Source organism: Aspergillus pseudonomiae (genome assembly GCF_009193645.1).
Source record: "Aspergillus pseudonomiae strain CBS 119388 unplaced genomic scaffold BDV37scaffold_157, whole genome shotgun sequence".
NCBI lineage: Eukaryota > Fungi > Ascomycota > Eurotiomycetes > Eurotiales > Aspergillaceae > Aspergillus > Aspergillus pseudonomiae.
The window spans coordinates 1-16,907 of NW_022476149.1; the positions used below are offsets into that span (position 1 = coordinate 1).

Here is a 16,907-nt window from a genome sequence, read left to right on the forward strand (position 1 = left end):
CCTAATGTTGACCCTAATGTTGACCCTAATGTTGACACATTCCCGCTCCATCTTCTCCGGCGCTAACATAGTAATGACGCCCAAGGACCCTCCTTTTCGCGCCCTTTTCCCCCTTCATCGTCATATTCTGTCACGTAATCGAAACTCAAGATCAGGGTTACCTAACTCACTTACATGCATTCGTCGAATCCATCAAATCTGCACCAACTGTCTTAGATGCTGCCGCTAGAATGTACCATCTTTTCTTAGTTCTTTACAACGTAGCGTTGCGCTACGTAGAGTTCCGTAAATCCCATCAGCCAGGCCAGACGCCAGCGTATGGCGAGATGGATGAATACCTCGCCGCATTGGGACTATCGGTACCGCTTTCAGTTGGAATCCATCAACAGGCGATAGAGTGTCTGGATACAGACACTGGACATGATTTTATCGGACATGAATACAAGCAGACGGAGGAGCCAACGATGTCGATTGGAAATGAGGCAAATTTGGATGGCTGGTTCTCCAGTAACCGGGCTATCATGGGGTTGCTGCAGGAGTAGGATTTTAATATTTCGCCTGGGGGTTGGATAGGCTAAGGATATATGTCGGTGCTTGTTCACGTGATTTGGATCCCATGTTTTTGTTGGGGGGTGGGGTTGGGAAGAGAACACTGTCACGCCACAGGCTTTGAGGATACTAAGCTATAGCTAATAAATGGTAGTAGCCGAGACTAGACTATTCAGTGTGCTCCAGGCATGACGTCCAGCAAGTATCTACTGAGCTCCCATAGGCACTGACCAAGCTTGCGCGTGTCAAACATCCAACATTGAGAAGAAGCTGGTCCAGTTCGGTCATCTCAGAACGGAAATCCCATAAGTTAGCCATGCTCCACCACAATGCAGTGCTTGCCTTAGCACCGATAGCATCGAGCTCCCAGTCAGCTCCAAACCCGTCTTGACGGCTGCTGCATAGTTGTTCGATTCCAGCAACTTGCAGATTGGCCAAACCTTGGCTCACACCTCACGGCCCTTCTTGAGGTCGCCCTTAATTGCGACGGTCTCCCATAACTCCACTGCCAACTCGGGGATAAGGTTCGCAGCGCCCCAGATTCCGCCTCGCGCACCCGCAGCCAGCCCATAGAAGGTCAGGGTATCTCAGCCGTTAAAGACGGTGATTTTATCAGAGAGACCAAATAGCAGCTCTGTCAATGCCGGTCCGTCGCCAGATGTGTCTTTCAAGTAGCGAACGCCCACTGTGGAGAGGCTAGCCAGCTCCGTTGGGCTCAGCTTCAGGCCTGTTGCAGACGGGATATTGTAGAATACGATGGGAATGTGGGTGACTTGGTCGATTTCGGTGATCAGGCTCCTCAGCTTCTTCATGTTAACTGCTTCATAGCCGTAAGCTGCGGTGCTCCAGGGACCTTCCCTCCTGCACGCGATGTCAACGCCTGGGTCAGTGCCCCCTTGCCTTGTGTCCGAGGGGTTTAGACTAACGATGTGATAGGTGTGGCCTGTTACTATGACTATACAAAGAATAAACCTGGCAAGTAACTCACGGAGCTCGTGGTCAAGTATACAAACAGCCGAGTGCCCGTGATTGCTGGCACAGGAGGCCTGACGACAGCCGAGACCCTCGAGCTCTCCATCCACGCGGCACAAACTGGCGCCTCAGCGATCATGGTTGTTCCGCCGTTCGTTCAGCAAGAGTCAGCGACGTGAATTCCCCCGTACTCCCACCGGGGACAAGGCCATGGACACCGGCTTGAATTTGTCGTTCGACGAGCATTTGAAGACGGCCTTCGTGGATGGCACTCTGGTCATCGGTGAAAGGAGTGATCAATGCCACCATGATTCCCTGAAGGTCTGCCATTACGCAGATGTTGTGGATTCTAGGTATGGGGTGTATGGTTTCTTATCAGGATGGGCGATGGAAAGGATTCGAAGTGTGGACAAGATCTGAAGAGACGACAATTCAGGGAGTGGGAGCAACGCTTTTTTAATCGGTGTGTCCAAGGTCACTACAGCCCAGCTTGCGCTCTTTTAAATTGCTCTCGAATCGCTTGACGCATATAATTGGTGGAGGAGTTCCCCAAGGCCCATCCGTAAAAATGGCAAGCGGTTCCGTAGGGCTTCCAAATCCCGCAGTTGTTCTCCAATCGTCCCCCACATTTGCTTTTTTGGGAAATCTGGGGTAAGACTGGGGTAGGCTCCAAAGGTTCTGTTCGTGTCCTCTTTCCCTGGATGAATTGAGCGAATACAATTTTGGTTTCCCAAACCATTACGCGTGTCACCGGGCGTTAATCTGGTTCTCATAGGATAGAGCAAGAGTATCCGACGCGCCGCCGCCAAGCACACTTTATCTTGATCAGATAGCAAGCAGTTCCTACGATCGAATGTCATTCTGGCCCTCGCTATAGGAGGAGAGTATATTCGGGATTTCTAACCCAAAAGCCCTCAATGAAAGATATGATCACAGGAATTTGGTAAGAGGTCTTGCCGTAATAATCTTCGCACGCTCTATCTGCATTCGCACTGTCGTCAATGTCGTCAATTGCCTCGTAGGTTTAAGCTCGCGCACCATGTTGAGCATATGTAGACAAGACGCTTCACACTACTTTTTACTTATTATATTGGGGTTCAAAAATGTATTTCTCGTGGTGAAATCACGTCGTTCTCGATTACGCAATCAGGAAGCTCAGAAGGGAAGCCCTGCCGTGACGCCATTACTTTACCTCATTCTTGTGGATATTTATATTGAGAAGAGTAAGACATCAGAAGGCCTCATCACATATTTGCGTCTTAGTTCTAGTTGTCTGAGGGCTACTATTTTCCTCGCATCGCTCGTAGTTTCTCTTAGCCATAATACCCCCATCCGATGACAGTACAACATCTTTATCGCAGTTCATGAAGTGAAGAATCCCCACTCCAAATCCAAAATAGCCCACATGCTCGTTTGATTACGCCCATTGAGCTGAGAGACTTGCACTATCAAGGTATATTTCTTGGACGAACAATTATTGAATTAGGCAGGAATATGTCTACAACCCAGAGATAGACATATTCGGTACATAACAACACGAATTAATTATCATTGTTGGCACAGGACCAGGCGGATGATTCCCCCGACCTCTGGTAAGAAGTAACGATGCTCACTATAGAGCTATATGTTCCCCCAATTGTCAAAAAGAAGCCAGTCAGAATGACAAAGACACACCAGGCAACACCCACGCACCATCTCGCAGACTTGTCTCGCTTGCCGGGTCCCCAGTTATCATACAGCCACATACATCCCATAGGCTGAAAGCACAAAGGCGTTGCTAAGAGAGCCCCAACCAGTGATACGAGATCACTAAAAACAGGGATGCTGCTTGCGACAATGTACGCGACAGAGATCACACTGAATGTGGACCCTAGCCAGACGACCCAGTGTGTCCGAGTCGGTGTAGTAAGGTGTTTGGTGCCCCGAAGAATTCGAATGAAAATGTGTTTTGCAGGTAACTTCCTCCAAAGTCAGCCTCGCGAAACGGCCCAATTGGTCAATCACAGAGCAGTGGGTGAAAACTCACATGAAGTAGTAGAATTGCGGAAACACTCAGTCCGGGGAGAGCAAAACCATAACTGATCTTTTTAATCAATATTCCTGCCGAGCCAAGAGCAGGCGAGGCAACATGCGATCCGCAGTAATAGTAGACAACCGTTCCGACCACGATGTAAATGACCGTAACAAGGATTTGGCAAATTGCTAGGCATCGAGTATAAAGCTGTGGATTACGCATTTCAGAAACAATGTTAAAGAAGGCCGGGGTTCCAGCGTATGTCAAACATATCGTGGATACAGCGGTCATGGCTTCGACAAAGGTTGGGTCACCAAATAACTTGAAATCTGGTTCTGGGATGACACCTGAACTCATAGGTGCATGGCCCTGGACTCCAACAGCGATAGTGACAATGAAGACTAGGGACCATTTAGACGAACATCCGGACGGAACCTCTAGGAAACTTACCCGCAGTGATAATACATGCCGCGCCTAACCAGGCGAGCCAGCTTATACGAGCAAGGGTTTGGATGCTAGAGAATATGAAGGCAATGATGGCAGCAACGGCCACGAAGATGGCAGTGCAGGCGGCGTGGCCAGAGAGCGCGTTAAATGAGATCGAGATGCTCAGCAAAGCAGAACCACCAGCGAATATCCAGTCTTACAACCGGTTAGAACCCCAGTCAGTTTCTACAGGACCAGTAGCACTCACACAAGGTATACGCCGCACCAAATAGCTCGAATCCAGCTCGCCCGAAAAGCATTTTTCCCACGTCGTCAATTCCATAAACACTAGGATGGCGTAGCTTGAAGACACCCACCATCCAGTTCGACCAACTCGTCATCCCGGCAATTGTAAGAAGAACAACAATCCCGGGCACTATTCCGAGGATGTCGAAAACCTTCGGCATCGAAAGAACACCTAGGCCTATTTGGGTTTTGATCAAGAGAGCTGTTGTCCCCATCCAGCTCACCTAGGCCATGTCAGCTCATTCTAATTGTGTGGAGCGTCAGACGAAAACTCACATCGCGATAGTTTGTATCTCCTTCACAAATCTCACCAAAGACAGCATCATCTTGAATTGGTTTGCTAACAAAGCCTTCGCCGACCTGAGATTGTGTATGTGTGATACTTTCCGGGTCAGGATCAGAAGCGATCTGTTTCTTCATGGTAGGCAATTGCGGTTGTGAGGAAATTAAGACAACAAGATCTGCACGATTGCTGATGCAACATCTGCAAGGATTAGATCGATTCTTTAGACCCGAAGAATCCCCATATACTGCCAGCCTGGATGTGGAGTCAACATGAGCATGCGGGGAAGCACACCTAGAAGGCAACTTCTTCCGCTAGCATATTCTTATCGTCGCCACGAAGGGGGAGCTTTGCGCTTATCGCATATACCTCGGGTGACCCAGATGCCGGTACAAAGGGTGGAAAGATAGCAAAAACACAGCCATCGTGATCCCTAGGCCTATCCAGAAACCTCATGGGCAAGCGATTCCGTGTGCCACGCCGGCTTTCACTGGCTGGCACTCGTAGTAGTCATTTTGACGTTGCATTGTGGCATATTTGGCTCTGTCCACCTTACGACAAGCCAAAGGCCCCTTCGCTGATAGTACGCCCTTGGGCATCGATCGATATGTACGCCACAGGCGACTCTGCATCTCGCGCCTAATTCAATGACTTCAATGCGACAGGGCCTTGAACACTTAATTCCTAGACGACAAGTCGAATCCGTTTATGTACATAGTTATGTGATACAGCCAATACTGGACAGAATAGCCGTTTATTCTCCATACATCCCGGCATTGCAGCCTTGCATAGACAAAAGCACCTTAGAGGTGGCTCCTTGGAAGCCTATTTTTCTCCACAACCGAATCAACCAGCTTCCGAACCTTTAAAGCCACGCCATAACTGAAAATATAGCCAAGGCCGGCAAACCCATAGGCGTGCACTATGTCACCCTCGGCTTCCAGTCGATATCCTCCCTTTCTTCCCGGTCGAAAGGCGACAATGTCCTTCTGTACATCGTTTTCCAGATCGACCGAGCGAAGGCCCCCATCGGTAAGCATATTGACGCGCTTGAGGATGTCTGCGCGTAGTGCCTCGTCTACATTGCGATCCAAACTACCGGGCTGGCTGATGCCGCCGATAATTGCACCGTTGGTGAACATGCGCGGAATGACATAGGTGTAGTGGGAACCTTGATGCATCTTCAACTCGTTAAAGTCCGTCTTGATAAACATTGTTTGTCCACGAATGGCCTCTACATTCTTATCATCCGCAAGCGTGTACGCTCCTAAGCCCGATGCGTGTACAATATATTCTGTTCCGGTGATCCTTTTGGCCTCTTGGATGGATGTCAGTGTCTTCCGAAGAAATGTGACTCCACGTGCTTTTAACTGCGTTTGGATCCAAGGGAGAAGGAATGCTGGATTGATTGTCATCGAAGTATATGTGAACCCAAGTTTCACACCCTTGGGCAGTTTGTCCTTTGGAATCAGACGATAGTGCGGGACGACCGTCTTGTACCAGATGGTTGAATCGTCCTACCGATCATCGTAGTGTTCGGTTGCCTTGATGACCTGGACATACCATAAGTCACATAGTTAACAGGACTACCAGCATGTCTGCAGTGTTGGAGACTTACCTGAACACCACTCGTAGGATCTCTATGCGCTAAAGCCCAGAAGTATTTGAAATTCTCCGTCTGGAGGGAGTTGCCACCAGCGTCTGGATGAGGGAATATTGATACGCCAGCCCTCCACTCCCAGTAAGTACGGTGTGCAATCAAATGGAAAACCCAGAAAAACTCACCAAGGGCTTGCCCAGTCTTGAGATTCATCGCCCGGTAGATCCCGCGCCACGATAGTCACTTTATAGCCGGCATCGGTGAGCGTCAACGCCGACAAAAGGCCGATGATACCTGAGCCAATGATGCCAATATGTGTGTGTGTTGGAGACATGCTGGAGGCGATGGTATTTTGGTCGTTCCTGTAAGAGGTGATGTACTGCACTTACAAGGTATTTAGATGGCGAGCAGTTGATGTCACGATGGGCCGCACAGTGTAATGGGGACGGAACTACCTGCCTTGCCTTATTCGGAGTTTCCTCTGCGTAAGATCTGCAGCCCATGCATCAGAACAAGATCAAGGTCACTTTAGGGCAGGGCCAAAGCGTCTCGCTCTTCTGTTGACCACTCGTACAGAGAGCAGCATTAGGGCCAATTGGTGTGTCTCTCCACTAAACTCGAAGTGGTTAGATATCTCCAATCTCCACCAATCAACAGCTATCATGGTGCATGAGTTCGGGCAAGCGTTTCCGGATCCATGATAAGATAGAGACCCCGAGCGGAAACACAAGTCGTCGAAGGAATCCAGCAAGCCCATCCGTGACTGTCCTTGGATAAGTATTGCTACTGTAAGCGACTTGGGATCGATCAGCGAGCGATCAGTCCCTATCTATCCGATTCAGGCCAGCTTCACCAATCATCCCATCGACCAGACCACAATGCGATCGCTGCGCAACATATCCCTGGTCTGTTCTCATTGCGAGGGGGAGGCGGGCGATGTGATCCTCGGCGGTGTACTTGACAAACCAGCAAGGACCATGCATGAAAAGCTAGTCCGCTTCACGAAAGAACAGGATGATTTACGCCGGCTGCTACTGCACGAGCCACGGGGTCGCCCAGAAATGAGTGTTGTCCTTGTGCTGCCGCCCTGCAACCCTCAGGCGGATGCGGGCTTTCTGATCATGGCCCCCGGGGACTGGGTACCGATGTCTGGGTCGAACACCATATGCACCGTCACAGTCCTGCTCGAAACAGGAGCCATCTCAATGAATGAGCCCTTTACCGAGGTGAAGCTGGATACTGCGGCCGGATTAATCACGGCAACCGCCGAGTGCAGCAATGGGAGATGCAAGTCAGTGTCCTTCGACAACGTCCCGGCCTTCGTGTATGGACTTGACCAAGCGGTCAACATTCCTGGCTTTGGAACCATCCTGGTGGACATCGCATATGGTGGCCAGTGGTATGTGATTGCCCAGGCCAAAGACTTGGATACCGAGATCCACATGTCGAATAGAGACCGACTGGTCGACCTTGGCAACCGACTGAAGGCGGCAGTGCTAGCGCAATATATGCCTACACACCCGGAGAATCCAGCGATCTGTGGCATTAATAATATCATCATCAGTGAGCCTCTTATCGACCAGGATGGGGTGAAGTCAGTGAAACATACGGTCATCGTCACGCCCGGAAGGTTGGATCGGAGCCCATGTGGTACCGGAAGTTCGTCACGCCTGGCAGTTTTATACGCCAGAGGCCAAATACGGATCGGGGAAAAGGTCACCTTCCGAAGTGTCATCGACACTGAGTTCATTGGCAGTATACGGGGGACACAGAAAGTGGGCAACACTGATGCAGTACTGCCAAATATTCAAGGAAGAGCCTGGATAACAGGAGAGCGGAAGGTTCTACTAGATCCCGATGATCCTTTTCAGGCTGGTTTCTTGATCTGAGTTCGTAAAACACTCATCTACAGGGAACCGGCCAGACTTCTAGAAACAAAGCAATTCAGAATATCATTCCAACATAGTTCCTTGATAATGAATAGTTCGATCAATTTGTGTCGGGAAATTGCAGGTTTCCCTGTTGCCCCACCCTACTAACAAAAAGATACAACAGATCAGCGAAATCCCCTTCTTAATAGGCGATGTCAGCAGAACAGTGAGCTGCATGTCTAGATTGGTTTTTTAACTCCACGAAAAACCCCCGAGTTTGCAAATGTACCATCATGAGGCAAAAGTACATCGTGATTCTTGCCTGTATGTCCAACTTATTTCATACCTAGGATTGAATTAGATCTTTCGATTATTTCTTCTTTTTATGTTGACAACCGTCTTAATACTGAGGCCCATCCAACACAAAAGGGGATTTGAGTAAGTCTTTCGCCGACAGTCGCCTCTGAGGGCTTTTTTGTAGCATAAGCAACAGGAACGATGCCAGGCTTTCCACAATGTCAACTTTAAAATTAGGTAGCCTAGCTCCTAGATATTTGGTGAAGTTCTCACCGCTCTGGCCGTTAGAGGAGAGCCTTTGGTCAATGAGAGCATTGTGGTCGTATCTATTTCCTGCCGTGCAAGGCCAAACACCCCTAAAGGAAATAGTGGCTCATTCGTGGCCAATTCGAATAACTTAAGGTAAGGAATAAAGACCGAATTGGGGCTCTGAAGGAGAGAGATTCAGCATACAGAGCAGCCCAAGCACCAGATATCTATGCCGGCATCCCAGATATCTTGTTGGACTAGTTCAGGTGCACGTAGGCCTAGCGGTGTGACGGGTTTTTCATCGCAGTCTCCAATCCACTGAGCTGGGGGTATATGTGAGCCGCTAAGAATGCTAGCTAGACGAGATTGTATATTGATCGGGGTAGCCTACCTCCACCCAAGTCCCCAATGCTGACCACCAGTGTTGCCCAATTTGCATTGTCCAACAGGCCACGGCGCCTTTGCGTCGGCATTAAATATTTGGGGGGGCTGTCATCCTTTATCGTTCCTTCCAACCACTTCACAGGGCTGAACTCGGGAGGCTGCAAAAAGTCTTGGATATTTGTAGTTCCGGTAACTGAAAACATCATATTCGCCGGTTGCAAATCTGCATTAAGCCATTAGTCCGCCGCCTCCACTACAGTGGGTCCTACCATACCGCAATGGACGATGCCTGACTGGTGAAGGAAGTCGAGACCCAGCAGAAGCTGACGGGAAATCGCCCGTACGTAGCCTACATCGTGCGGAGACCCACTGGTCGTCATCGCCGTCCCGTCTGATATCATCACCGGGAGAACAAGACACGGTGAGTCCCGTTTGGGCCGGTATGTTGAAAGTGGTCGTACAATTCAAGTACATGTCTCTTTCCAGGGTGGTCGATATCGGGCACTGACATCTGAAGAAGCATAGAGAGTTCTGATTGTTTTTAGATGCATCAGCTTTTAATATTTTCAACGCAACCTGTTGCTGGTCTCTTTAAAATGATAGCGGTTAATTATCCTTGTGCTGAAACAATTTAACGGCGAAAAGGAAAAGGAGCTTGCCTCTGATGATCCTTTGCAAATCATACGGTGGAGTGCTGGCCGAATGCCAGCTTCCCAATCACCTCGTACCTTTGGTGGAAACGGTCATGAAGTTGCACCGGATGGTAACCTCCATGCCGATACTCTTCGACGGCTCAAGCACGTCTTATATTCTTTCGAAGCGGCGCATGTTTGAATAGAAGAGGGAAATTCAAGTTGAAGGATACAAGGTGGTTATTGTGGCCAAATCGTACAATAATATGATAGGAGGACGAGAGTTCACAGGCGACGTGGTGAACTGGGTCGAATAAAAGCGCCTCCTGCAGTCATGTGACACCTTCTCGATCCCAGCCCTCATCTCCAGCCGAGTATCATACATCGTAGGAGGTTAGAACTCAACAAGAAGGACCATGGTGGTAAATGTTTCCCAGTCGTGACTTGCTATGAAAGACGAAAAGTCTGAATGAACAGCCAGGCTGGAGAAGGGGAAATTACGAGTTCATGGGTCTGGCGGTAGGCGCTTTGGCGCCGTGGATCAGTAATCGACAGGCGGTGGTGGACTTGAACATGATCCTTCTGTATCAGTAAGCGAACGCCATGGATACAATATGCGCTCTCTGCAGGCGATCCTGGAAGCGGCTTGCATGTACTGTAGACACACGTACACGGAGCAGATCTTCCCCCACAGCGAGAGACAATAAAATACCACGCCGTGCATGGGTCTCAACCAGCCAATAATTTAAAGCCTCCACCAAACAACGGTTTTAAAGCAAGACAGTAGATCCTTCCACCGAACTGTGGGCCACCCAGCATAGGATGAGGCGGTGTTTGGGTTGTCGAGGCCCAGTGGCCGGGGTCTAACACCCCGTGTCTTGGATGTGAGATAACCGCGGTTATAGATAAGGATATGACCAGCATAGCCTCCGCTATATCCAGCTGCCTAATTATGGGATATGACTGAAATGGCAACATCGCGCTATAATAACATGTAGCCCCACTGCAGACGACGTAATTTGGATGATCTTAAGAGCATCCTGCCTATAAAGCGACCATTGTCGACACCGCACAGAGTCAGTATCAATTTGCCTTTCCCTCACGTATCATATCCTCTTGTGGAAAAGTCCATTTAGCCATATAGCTCTCTCAAAGCAACATGACAGCCACTCCGGCAAGACATGAAACCTACGACGTCGTGGTGGTAGGGGCTGGCCTTAGTGGTCTGCAAGCAGCACAGATTGTGCAGGCTGCAGGTTTCAAAGTGTGTGTCGTGGAAGCCATCGACCGAGTGGGTGGGAAGACATTGACAGCCAAGTCCTGCGAGAAGGGATTTAATGATCTAGGTGCATCCTGGATCAATGACACCAACCAGAGTGAGATGTTCAAGCTCTACCAACGGTACGGTATCGACACTGAGGTCCAACGCGACCGTGGACACACTCTCATTCAATCAGCGGAGGGATCGGTGGTCAAAGTGCCATACGGAGAACTTCCAGTGCGTTCTTTGTATTCATCCTTTCTTACGTTTCTGTTCTGTTTCTTGTTTATTTTTGTTTTCCTATTCCATCATTGTGCCAACCTAACTGAAAGTATCCCAGGGCGATCCCAATGCATTGCTGGACCTCCTTCAGGTGTTTCGAGATGAGTGCTCACTGATAGACCTGGATGACCCGACAAGCTCTGCCCGAGCCAGAGAAATCGATCAACTCACATTCCGTGACTTTTGTATCGGAAAGATACAGTCGGAGAGTGCCGTCACCATCGCCGATGTGCTCTCAGTCTCGTTACTTGGGGTAGAGAGCTATGAAGTCAGTGCTCTTTTCATGCTTCTGTACTTTAAGAGCGGTGCTGGCATCGACAATATTATATCGGACCAGAAGAATGGCGGCCAGTACCTGCGCAATCGACAAGGTAATCCATACCTGGTTATCACCTTCAAGAGCGGACTTGTCTAATATCACCAGGAAACCAAACCATCGCTCGGAAGATGGCAGAAGAACTAGGACCCGGTGTCGTGCTTCTCCGGCAGCCTGTTACATCCATTGATCAATCTCGACGCGGACACTGTGTGGTACAGACGCAAGGAGGGGCCACCTTCGAGTGCCAACGCGTAATTGTGTCAGTCCCGAGCAGTCTGTATCATAAAATCGAATTCAACCCTCCCCTGCCAGAGAAAAAGCTCGCTCTGAGCGAGAACACCACTACGGGCTATTATACGAAGGTGGTCTATGTTTTCAAGGAGCCTTGGTGGCAGAAGGCTGGGTTCTCGGGCGTCCTCGATTCTGAAAAGGGGCCCATCATCTTTTCTCGGGATACGAGCGTCCCTGTGGATGACCAGTGGGCCATCACCTGCTTTATGGCCGGTGATAAAGGAAGGCAGTGGTCGAAGATGCCCCGGGCATCCCGTCACCAACAGGCTTGGGGGCAATTCAGTCGGGCATTTGGTCAGTACGTCGAGGTTCCTCAGCCCGTTAATGTCCTGGAGATGGAATGGACCAAAGAAGCCTATTTCCTTGGTGCCCCCTGCCCGATCACCACGCCAGGCACCCTGTCAATCGTGGGCAAGGACATTACTGCCCCTTTTGGTCATGTGCATTTTGTGGGCACCGAGACCTCGCGTGTATGGCGTGGCTATATGGAAGGTGCGATCCAGTCGGGTCAGCGAGGAGGCGCTGAAGTGGTCAAGGCCTTGTCGACGGACCCTACTTCTCGTCTGTGACAACCTCACATGGCTTCGGAAAGCCTCCTGGCAGTAGATGATGTCATCTACATGAATGTTCCCGCCGTGTACTATCTTAGTGTCTTTAATCAATAGTCTCCACTCTCATTGTTTCGTGCCTCTCCGGGCCCTGGACTCCTATATCAGGATATTATCAAAGAAAGACAACCTTAACCTAGATTTGTAGTCCTAGACTAAGCTTCGCAATTTAAGGCGATCTCTTATCTGTAGCCGCCGATATCTCTACCCGCGTCAAGCCATCATGGACGTCTTCCGGCGGGCATTTGACGCAGCGCCACGCTCCACGGCGTAATTCTTTCCTGCTTTGTCCAGCCGTTTCGGCCTCTATCCTATATTAATACCTTCGTCAGTGCCTCCTAAATCTGGCTGCGACATGTCAGAACATTCACAGCAATTTGGCATGAATTCGAAACCCTCCCGCAGAAAGAGGAGTAGACAGGCATGTCTCCTTTGCCATGATCGGAAAATCCGATGCGACGCGACAGGAGGCATACCATGTACGAATTGCAGATGGTTCAAGCGCGATTGCATCATTCCAAAATACAGATACGAAAAACGAGGGCGCGACGGAGTTGCCAAACCCCGGAAATCCAAGCCTCAATGGTCAGGGGAAGAGGATCAGGCCAGGGATATCAACGATTCCCCAGACTACAACCAAGCTGGGATGTCCGCTCCGGCAGGTATGTGGAGCCGGGAAGAGCTGGACTTGTCCGGTCGTGCCGTTTCTCCAGAGCCTCGCGAATATTATAATATGTGTGTGGATGTTGAGGTTCAAAACGTGACGTTGCCGCAAGATAGCAGGTACTTCTCAGACACCGCAATTGCGGTCCTGGAATCAGCAATTACTGCTGAGACGAGCCACGGAACAGGCCTCTCAGCCAATGGGTCAATGTCGCAGCAGGCGTCCTGTATACCGAGTGATGCGACGATTCCAGCATGGTCGACACCGCGGAATCCGGGATTGGACCATGCAGCCGCATGCGGCACGACGACGTCTTTTCTCTCCTCTGTTAACCTGATGCCCGAGGAACGAGCGCTTCTAGTGCAGTTATCTAGTGCTTCCGGATATCTTGATCCACTGGCGAACCAGGCATATTTTGATACGACCGAGGACGGCGATTACTACGGAGGACCATCTGGACATTGGAGCTCGCGATCTTGGTTGTCTTGATGGAAGTGATCGGTGATGTGTTGTGTTGTCACCTTTTCCAAATCTTTCGCGTCGTCATATATATATTACCAGGATGTCACCCCTTCTATCATTGGCTGCAACGGTTAGTATAGTTTGAATTAATTGATTAAATATGATTGGCAACACTTGAAGTCGTTCCTCAGTCTACACGTTAATCTTTTACCCACGCGGTAATCCGCTCCATCATATTGCAGCAGTTGCTATACCGTTGAAGCGAGACTTGGACGCGTGGAGAAAACAATTAGAACGACGCCATCACGTGACCACGCACGGGATGGAACGTGACCCCAGTCATGTGATCGGGGGACTCTCCACCGTTTCCAGTCTCCCTCACGTCGATCCCCAGCGGAACGCCCACACTGTCCCGAGTTAGGATCTTCGGAGTTGGCGGATGAGGAACCTGGCGCGATGAAAGGCTAAATCCTTATCTGTAGCCGCGGCTATCAGTCGATCCACGCAAGTCTCCAGCATGGGTCCCCGCAATCGCCACATTTGCTACAACTTATGTCCGGGGAAGTTGAATGCACCTTCGTAGCACTCCTCCACTCTATCCACCCACTTGGAAATCGTCCTCAGTGCAACTGCGATTGTGAAAATGAACCGAAGAATTCCGCGCACCCGGACCGGTTGCCTCTGCTGCCGTCAACGGAAAAAGAAATGCGATGAGACGAAACCGCAATGTCGCGCGTGCACACGCAACAAGTTAAAATGCGCGTGGCCTCCCCATATAGTCCGGATATTTGGTCTCGATTCTGGGCCACAGATGCTGGATGATGCTCTTCCTCGCGAACGTGATCTAACCAGGGGTTTCGGTCACCCGGAGACCGAAAATGCACCCGCATCCACGTCTTCGTCTGCTCGGCCCGCCAGCATGGATTCCAATTCGTCCTCGGACATCGCCGATCGCTCTCCAGATGAGAGGGAAAACCACATTGCGTCATGGTGTTCGGAGCTAAAAACGTTCTTGAGTCCGAGACGAGCGATGTTACTACCGGAATCACAAGTCCTACTGTCACACTATCTGGACGTGACGGGTCCCAAGCTGGCCCCGGCACCTGATACACCTTTCGTTTCTTGGCTGCTACCGGTCGCCTATAGTGATGATCTGCTAATGAACGGCATTCTCGCTCTAAGTGGGGGCCATCTCCTGTATAAACTACCGGACAACCATGCAATCCAACAGGCAACCTCCCGACATTATTCCTTAGCGGTGCAGAGTCTTCATCGGGTGTTGAATGATGAGTCGACACTGCTCGAACCTCTTGTACTCATTCGAGTAGTATTGGCGATTGTAATCCTTTTTCACTATGAGGTGAGCTATCCCCCTGGGGACACAACTTCGAATCAATCTTTCGTCTATCTGACTTGGTCGGAATCATGAAGGTGGTCTCTGGACACCTGGACGGATCCCCTTTTACCCACCTGCGCGCCGGTCGTCATTTGATCCTACGCCTGCGAAACTGTCGCCACCAGCTCACGTCCAGTGCAGAGAGAAAGCTGTTTGGATTTGTAGCCGAAGTGTATTCTTACATTGTCCTATCCAACAGCATCACACCATTCAACATGAATTGCAATCGGACTCTGATCTATGACTCGTTTCTGCAGTCACTGGATGACTTACGTGATTTGGGCGCATTTGGTGTCATGTTCAGTGGGTTCCACAGTCTGTTCGAACTCATATCATCCATCTCTCTCTTTGCGGGAGAGCAAGAGGCACAGCCATCAACGGGTCCCAGTCTGCCACTCGACCGCTATGAGACATATAATCAACTGAAGATGCGCATCGACCATTTGGACATTTCCACGATAGAACACCCCGACACCGAGGTGCTTCCCGGGCACAGCACAGCATTGGGCGTGTTTCGAATAGCTTTACTGGTCTTTTTGGAAACCGCCGTCTCACCATTCTCCAAACATGACTCCATGCGAGTGCATCACCTTCAGCCCTTGCTGGATCGAGCCGTCCACGATCTCCCCGGGATGCTCGCATCGAACTATTCCTGCCTCATGATGTGGCCGATTATGGTAATTGGATCTTGCTTGATGAAAAACGAGCAGCGTAATGTGATCACGCATCTCTTGATCCATAATCATTACTTGATGAGAAACACCGCCCAAGCGAGCGTTCTGCTCCAATTGCTCTGGGATGATCCTGACGAATATGCGTTTGGGCCATACGGCCTGGGGCTGTTGATGAGAGGACACGGACTGCATTATGGTGTTATATAAATAAACAATGAACAGAGACATGGCCAGCTACAATTATTTTCAAATGCTCGGTTTACTTCAGCTGCCGCTGGTCTAATTGGCAACGCAAGCAAAGATCAATTGCAATTGCACCGAGCATGAATCAGTCAGGCATTACAATGTCGATGGGAAGCCTGATACGCCGAGCGTGTATATAGCCTCGAAGGCAGATTGTGCTGATATAGCAATTATTGATCGCCAAAGATCCAGTCACGCCTATGATATGAAAGATTACGGAGGCCGGCAAAAGCTAAAACTCAAGCCGGGCAAAGAAACATGCTCGATCTATTAATCACTGGCGCGCATAAGGCTCGAATGACGTTACTGCCATGTCGGGCTTTACCATGGCATCTTACAGACAATCCGCAATACGAAGAGGTCTTTGGCTGTGAGAACAATCCTTCAGCATCCCACGGGCCCCCACCACACGTACCCCAGAAAAACTAAATTTCGCAGAGAAAGGGATCATTGAAAGTCTTGTCTATTAAAAGCTGCCATTCACGATCACAGCTCCCTAGCTGGGGAGGGCAAGTTAATGACATACCGCCTCGGGCCTCGGAGTATAAGGAAAGCCCAGGCCTTTTATTTTCATATAAAATTTTATTTGACTTCGTTTCCACAAATTCCCGCACTATTAAACATTCCAATTGTGGGGTCTACCAGAACTATGGAACCATCTGAACCCCTCAAAAATGAGGCGAAATCTTAAATTTCGAACTGGATAGATTACGTTGTATCCCCGCACCTCTTTTCCCTAGGATAAATTAAGAAGAGAGACACATAACAGCGTCGAGTACATCGTATCGATCTCGATTCAAAGGCAGAAAGATATCCACGCGGCACCCTATCTGGTCAGTTCCCTTTCTAATCCCAAGCCAATGTTCGAGCTGCAGTTATAGCAATCAATCTTACACATATGTATCTCTGAAACCACTTAGTCTAGGAGGACTGATCACATGGCGTCTATCTGCGAGGTTTGCCCTCTTCAAACTTGTAATCTGATTATTGTAAGTGCCTAATCACCTTTTGGAATCGACAACCATGTCTACCCTTAGCTTCAGCTTACTGGAGCCTGGTCCACTGCACTCTTATCTGTAACCGACCCTTATCTGTAGCCGCCACATCGAGCTGTATAAGCTTCC

General features: G+C 49.7%; 8 protein-coding genes across 8 annotated transcripts; 4 read left to right on the forward strand and 4 right to left on the reverse strand.

The window, feature by feature from the left end:
- Positions 1–1,389: 1,389 nt before the first annotated feature.
- BDV37DRAFT_265602 (dihydrodipicolinate synthase family protein) lies at positions 1,390–2,404 on the reverse strand. Its single transcript, XM_032083805.1, has 2 exons — positions 1,486–2,404; positions 1,390–1,433 (listed from the first exon to the last, which is right to left on the reverse strand). The coding sequence occupies exon 1, from the start codon at positions 1,849–1,851 to the stop codon at positions 1,657–1,659; it is 195 nt and encodes a 64-aa protein (XP_031934766.1). The 5' UTR covers positions 1,852–2,404; the 3' UTR covers positions 1,390–1,433; positions 1,486–1,656.
- Positions 2,405–3,062: 658 nt separating this feature from the next.
- On the reverse strand, positions 3,063–4,687 carry BDV37DRAFT_291968 (amino acid transporter; the record flags this gene model as incomplete). The annotated part of the gene is made up of 5 exons (XM_032089072.1): positions 3,063–3,479; positions 3,548–3,936; positions 3,986–4,177; positions 4,230–4,491; positions 4,544–4,687. The coding sequence occupies 5 exons, from the start codon at positions 4,685–4,687 to the stop codon at positions 3,063–3,065; spliced, it is 1,404 nt and encodes a 467-aa protein (XP_031934767.1).
- Positions 4,688–5,353: 666 nt separating this feature from the next.
- BDV37DRAFT_289402 (FAD-dependent oxidoreductase) lies at positions 5,354–6,484 on the reverse strand (the record flags this gene model as incomplete). Its single annotated transcript, XM_032088455.1, has 3 exons — positions 5,354–6,067; positions 6,169–6,280; positions 6,336–6,484. The coding sequence occupies 3 exons, from the start codon at positions 6,482–6,484 to the stop codon at positions 5,354–5,356; spliced, it is 975 nt and encodes a 324-aa protein (XP_031934768.1).
- Positions 6,485–7,028: 544 nt separating this feature from the next.
- Positions 7,029–8,039, forward strand: BDV37DRAFT_291971 (proline racemase family protein; the record flags this gene model as incomplete). The annotated part of the gene is made up of 1 exon (XM_032089073.1): positions 7,029–8,039. The coding sequence occupies one exon, from the start codon at positions 7,029–7,031 to the stop codon at positions 8,037–8,039; it is 1,011 nt and encodes a 336-aa protein (XP_031934769.1).
- A 388-nt stretch (positions 8,040–8,427) lies between these two features.
- On the reverse strand, positions 8,428–9,832 carry BDV37DRAFT_265607 (kinase-like domain-containing protein). The gene is made up of 4 exons (XM_032083806.1): positions 9,611–9,832; positions 9,226–9,540; positions 8,959–9,174; positions 8,428–8,890 (listed from the first exon to the last, which is right to left on the reverse strand). Exons 2-4 carry the CDS (start codon positions 9,350–9,352, stop codon positions 8,763–8,765), a joined length of 471 nt encoding a protein of 156 aa, XP_031934770.1. The 5' UTR covers positions 9,353–9,540; positions 9,611–9,832; the 3' UTR covers positions 8,428–8,762.
- Positions 9,833–10,718: 886 nt separating this feature from the next.
- Positions 10,719–12,366, forward strand: BDV37DRAFT_265608 (flavin monoamine oxidase family protein). The gene is made up of 3 exons (XM_032083807.1): positions 10,719–11,081; positions 11,185–11,497; positions 11,551–12,366. The coding sequence occupies exons 1-3, from the start codon at positions 10,743–10,745 to the stop codon at positions 12,303–12,305; spliced, it is 1,407 nt and encodes a 468-aa protein (XP_031934771.1). The 5' UTR covers positions 10,719–10,742; the 3' UTR covers positions 12,306–12,366.
- A 333-nt stretch (positions 12,367–12,699) lies between these two features.
- BDV37DRAFT_289406 (Zn(II)2Cys6 transcription factor domain-containing protein) lies at positions 12,700–13,497 on the forward strand (the record flags this gene model as incomplete). The annotated part of the gene is made up of 1 exon (XM_032088456.1): positions 12,700–13,497. The coding sequence occupies one exon, from the start codon at positions 12,700–12,702 to the stop codon at positions 13,495–13,497; it is 798 nt and encodes a 265-aa protein (XP_031934772.1).
- A 94-nt stretch (positions 13,498–13,591) lies between these two features.
- Positions 13,592–16,390, forward strand: BDV37DRAFT_265610 (Zn(II)2Cys6 transcription factor). Its single transcript, XM_032083808.1, has 2 exons — positions 13,592–14,830; positions 14,902–16,390. Exons 1-2 carry the CDS (start codon positions 14,114–14,116, stop codon positions 15,745–15,747), a joined length of 1,563 nt encoding a protein of 520 aa, XP_031934773.1. The 5' UTR covers positions 13,592–14,113; the 3' UTR covers positions 15,748–16,390.
- The last annotated feature ends 517 nt before the right edge of the window (positions 16,391–16,907 follow it).

Coding starts and splice junctions, on each gene's coding strand:
- BDV37DRAFT_265607 (XM_032083806.1), bottom strand. CDS start 9,352: ATGATATCAGACGGGACGGCGATGACGACCAGTGGGTCTCCGCACGAT. Junction 9,175..9,225: donor GTCAGGCATCGTCCATTGCG/GTATGGTAGGAC, acceptor GGCTTAATGCAG/ATTTGCAACCGGCGAATATG. Junction 8,891..8,958: donor CATTGGGGACTTGGGTGGAG/GTAGGCTACCCC, acceptor ATATACCCCCAG/CTCAGTGGATTGGAGACTGC.
- BDV37DRAFT_265608 (XM_032083807.1), top strand. CDS start 10,743: ATGACAGCCACTCCGGCAAGACATGAAACCTACGACGTCGTGGTGGTA. Junction 11,082..11,184: donor TGCCATACGGAGAACTTCCA/GTGCGTTCTTTG, acceptor AAAGTATCCCAG/GGCGATCCCAATGCATTGCT. Junction 11,498..11,550: donor GTACCTGCGCAATCGACAAG/GTAATCCATACC, acceptor TAATATCACCAG/GAAACCAAACCATCGCTCGG.
- BDV37DRAFT_265602 (XM_032083805.1), bottom strand. CDS start 1,851: ATGGCAGACCTTCAGGGAATCATGGTGGCATTGATCACTCCTTTCACC.
- BDV37DRAFT_265610 (XM_032083808.1), top strand. CDS start 14,114: ATGAACCGAAGAATTCCGCGCACCCGGACCGGTTGCCTCTGCTGCCGT. Junction 14,831..14,901: donor TAATCCTTTTTCACTATGAG/GTGAGCTATCCC, acceptor GGAATCATGAAG/GTGGTCTCTGGACACCTGGA.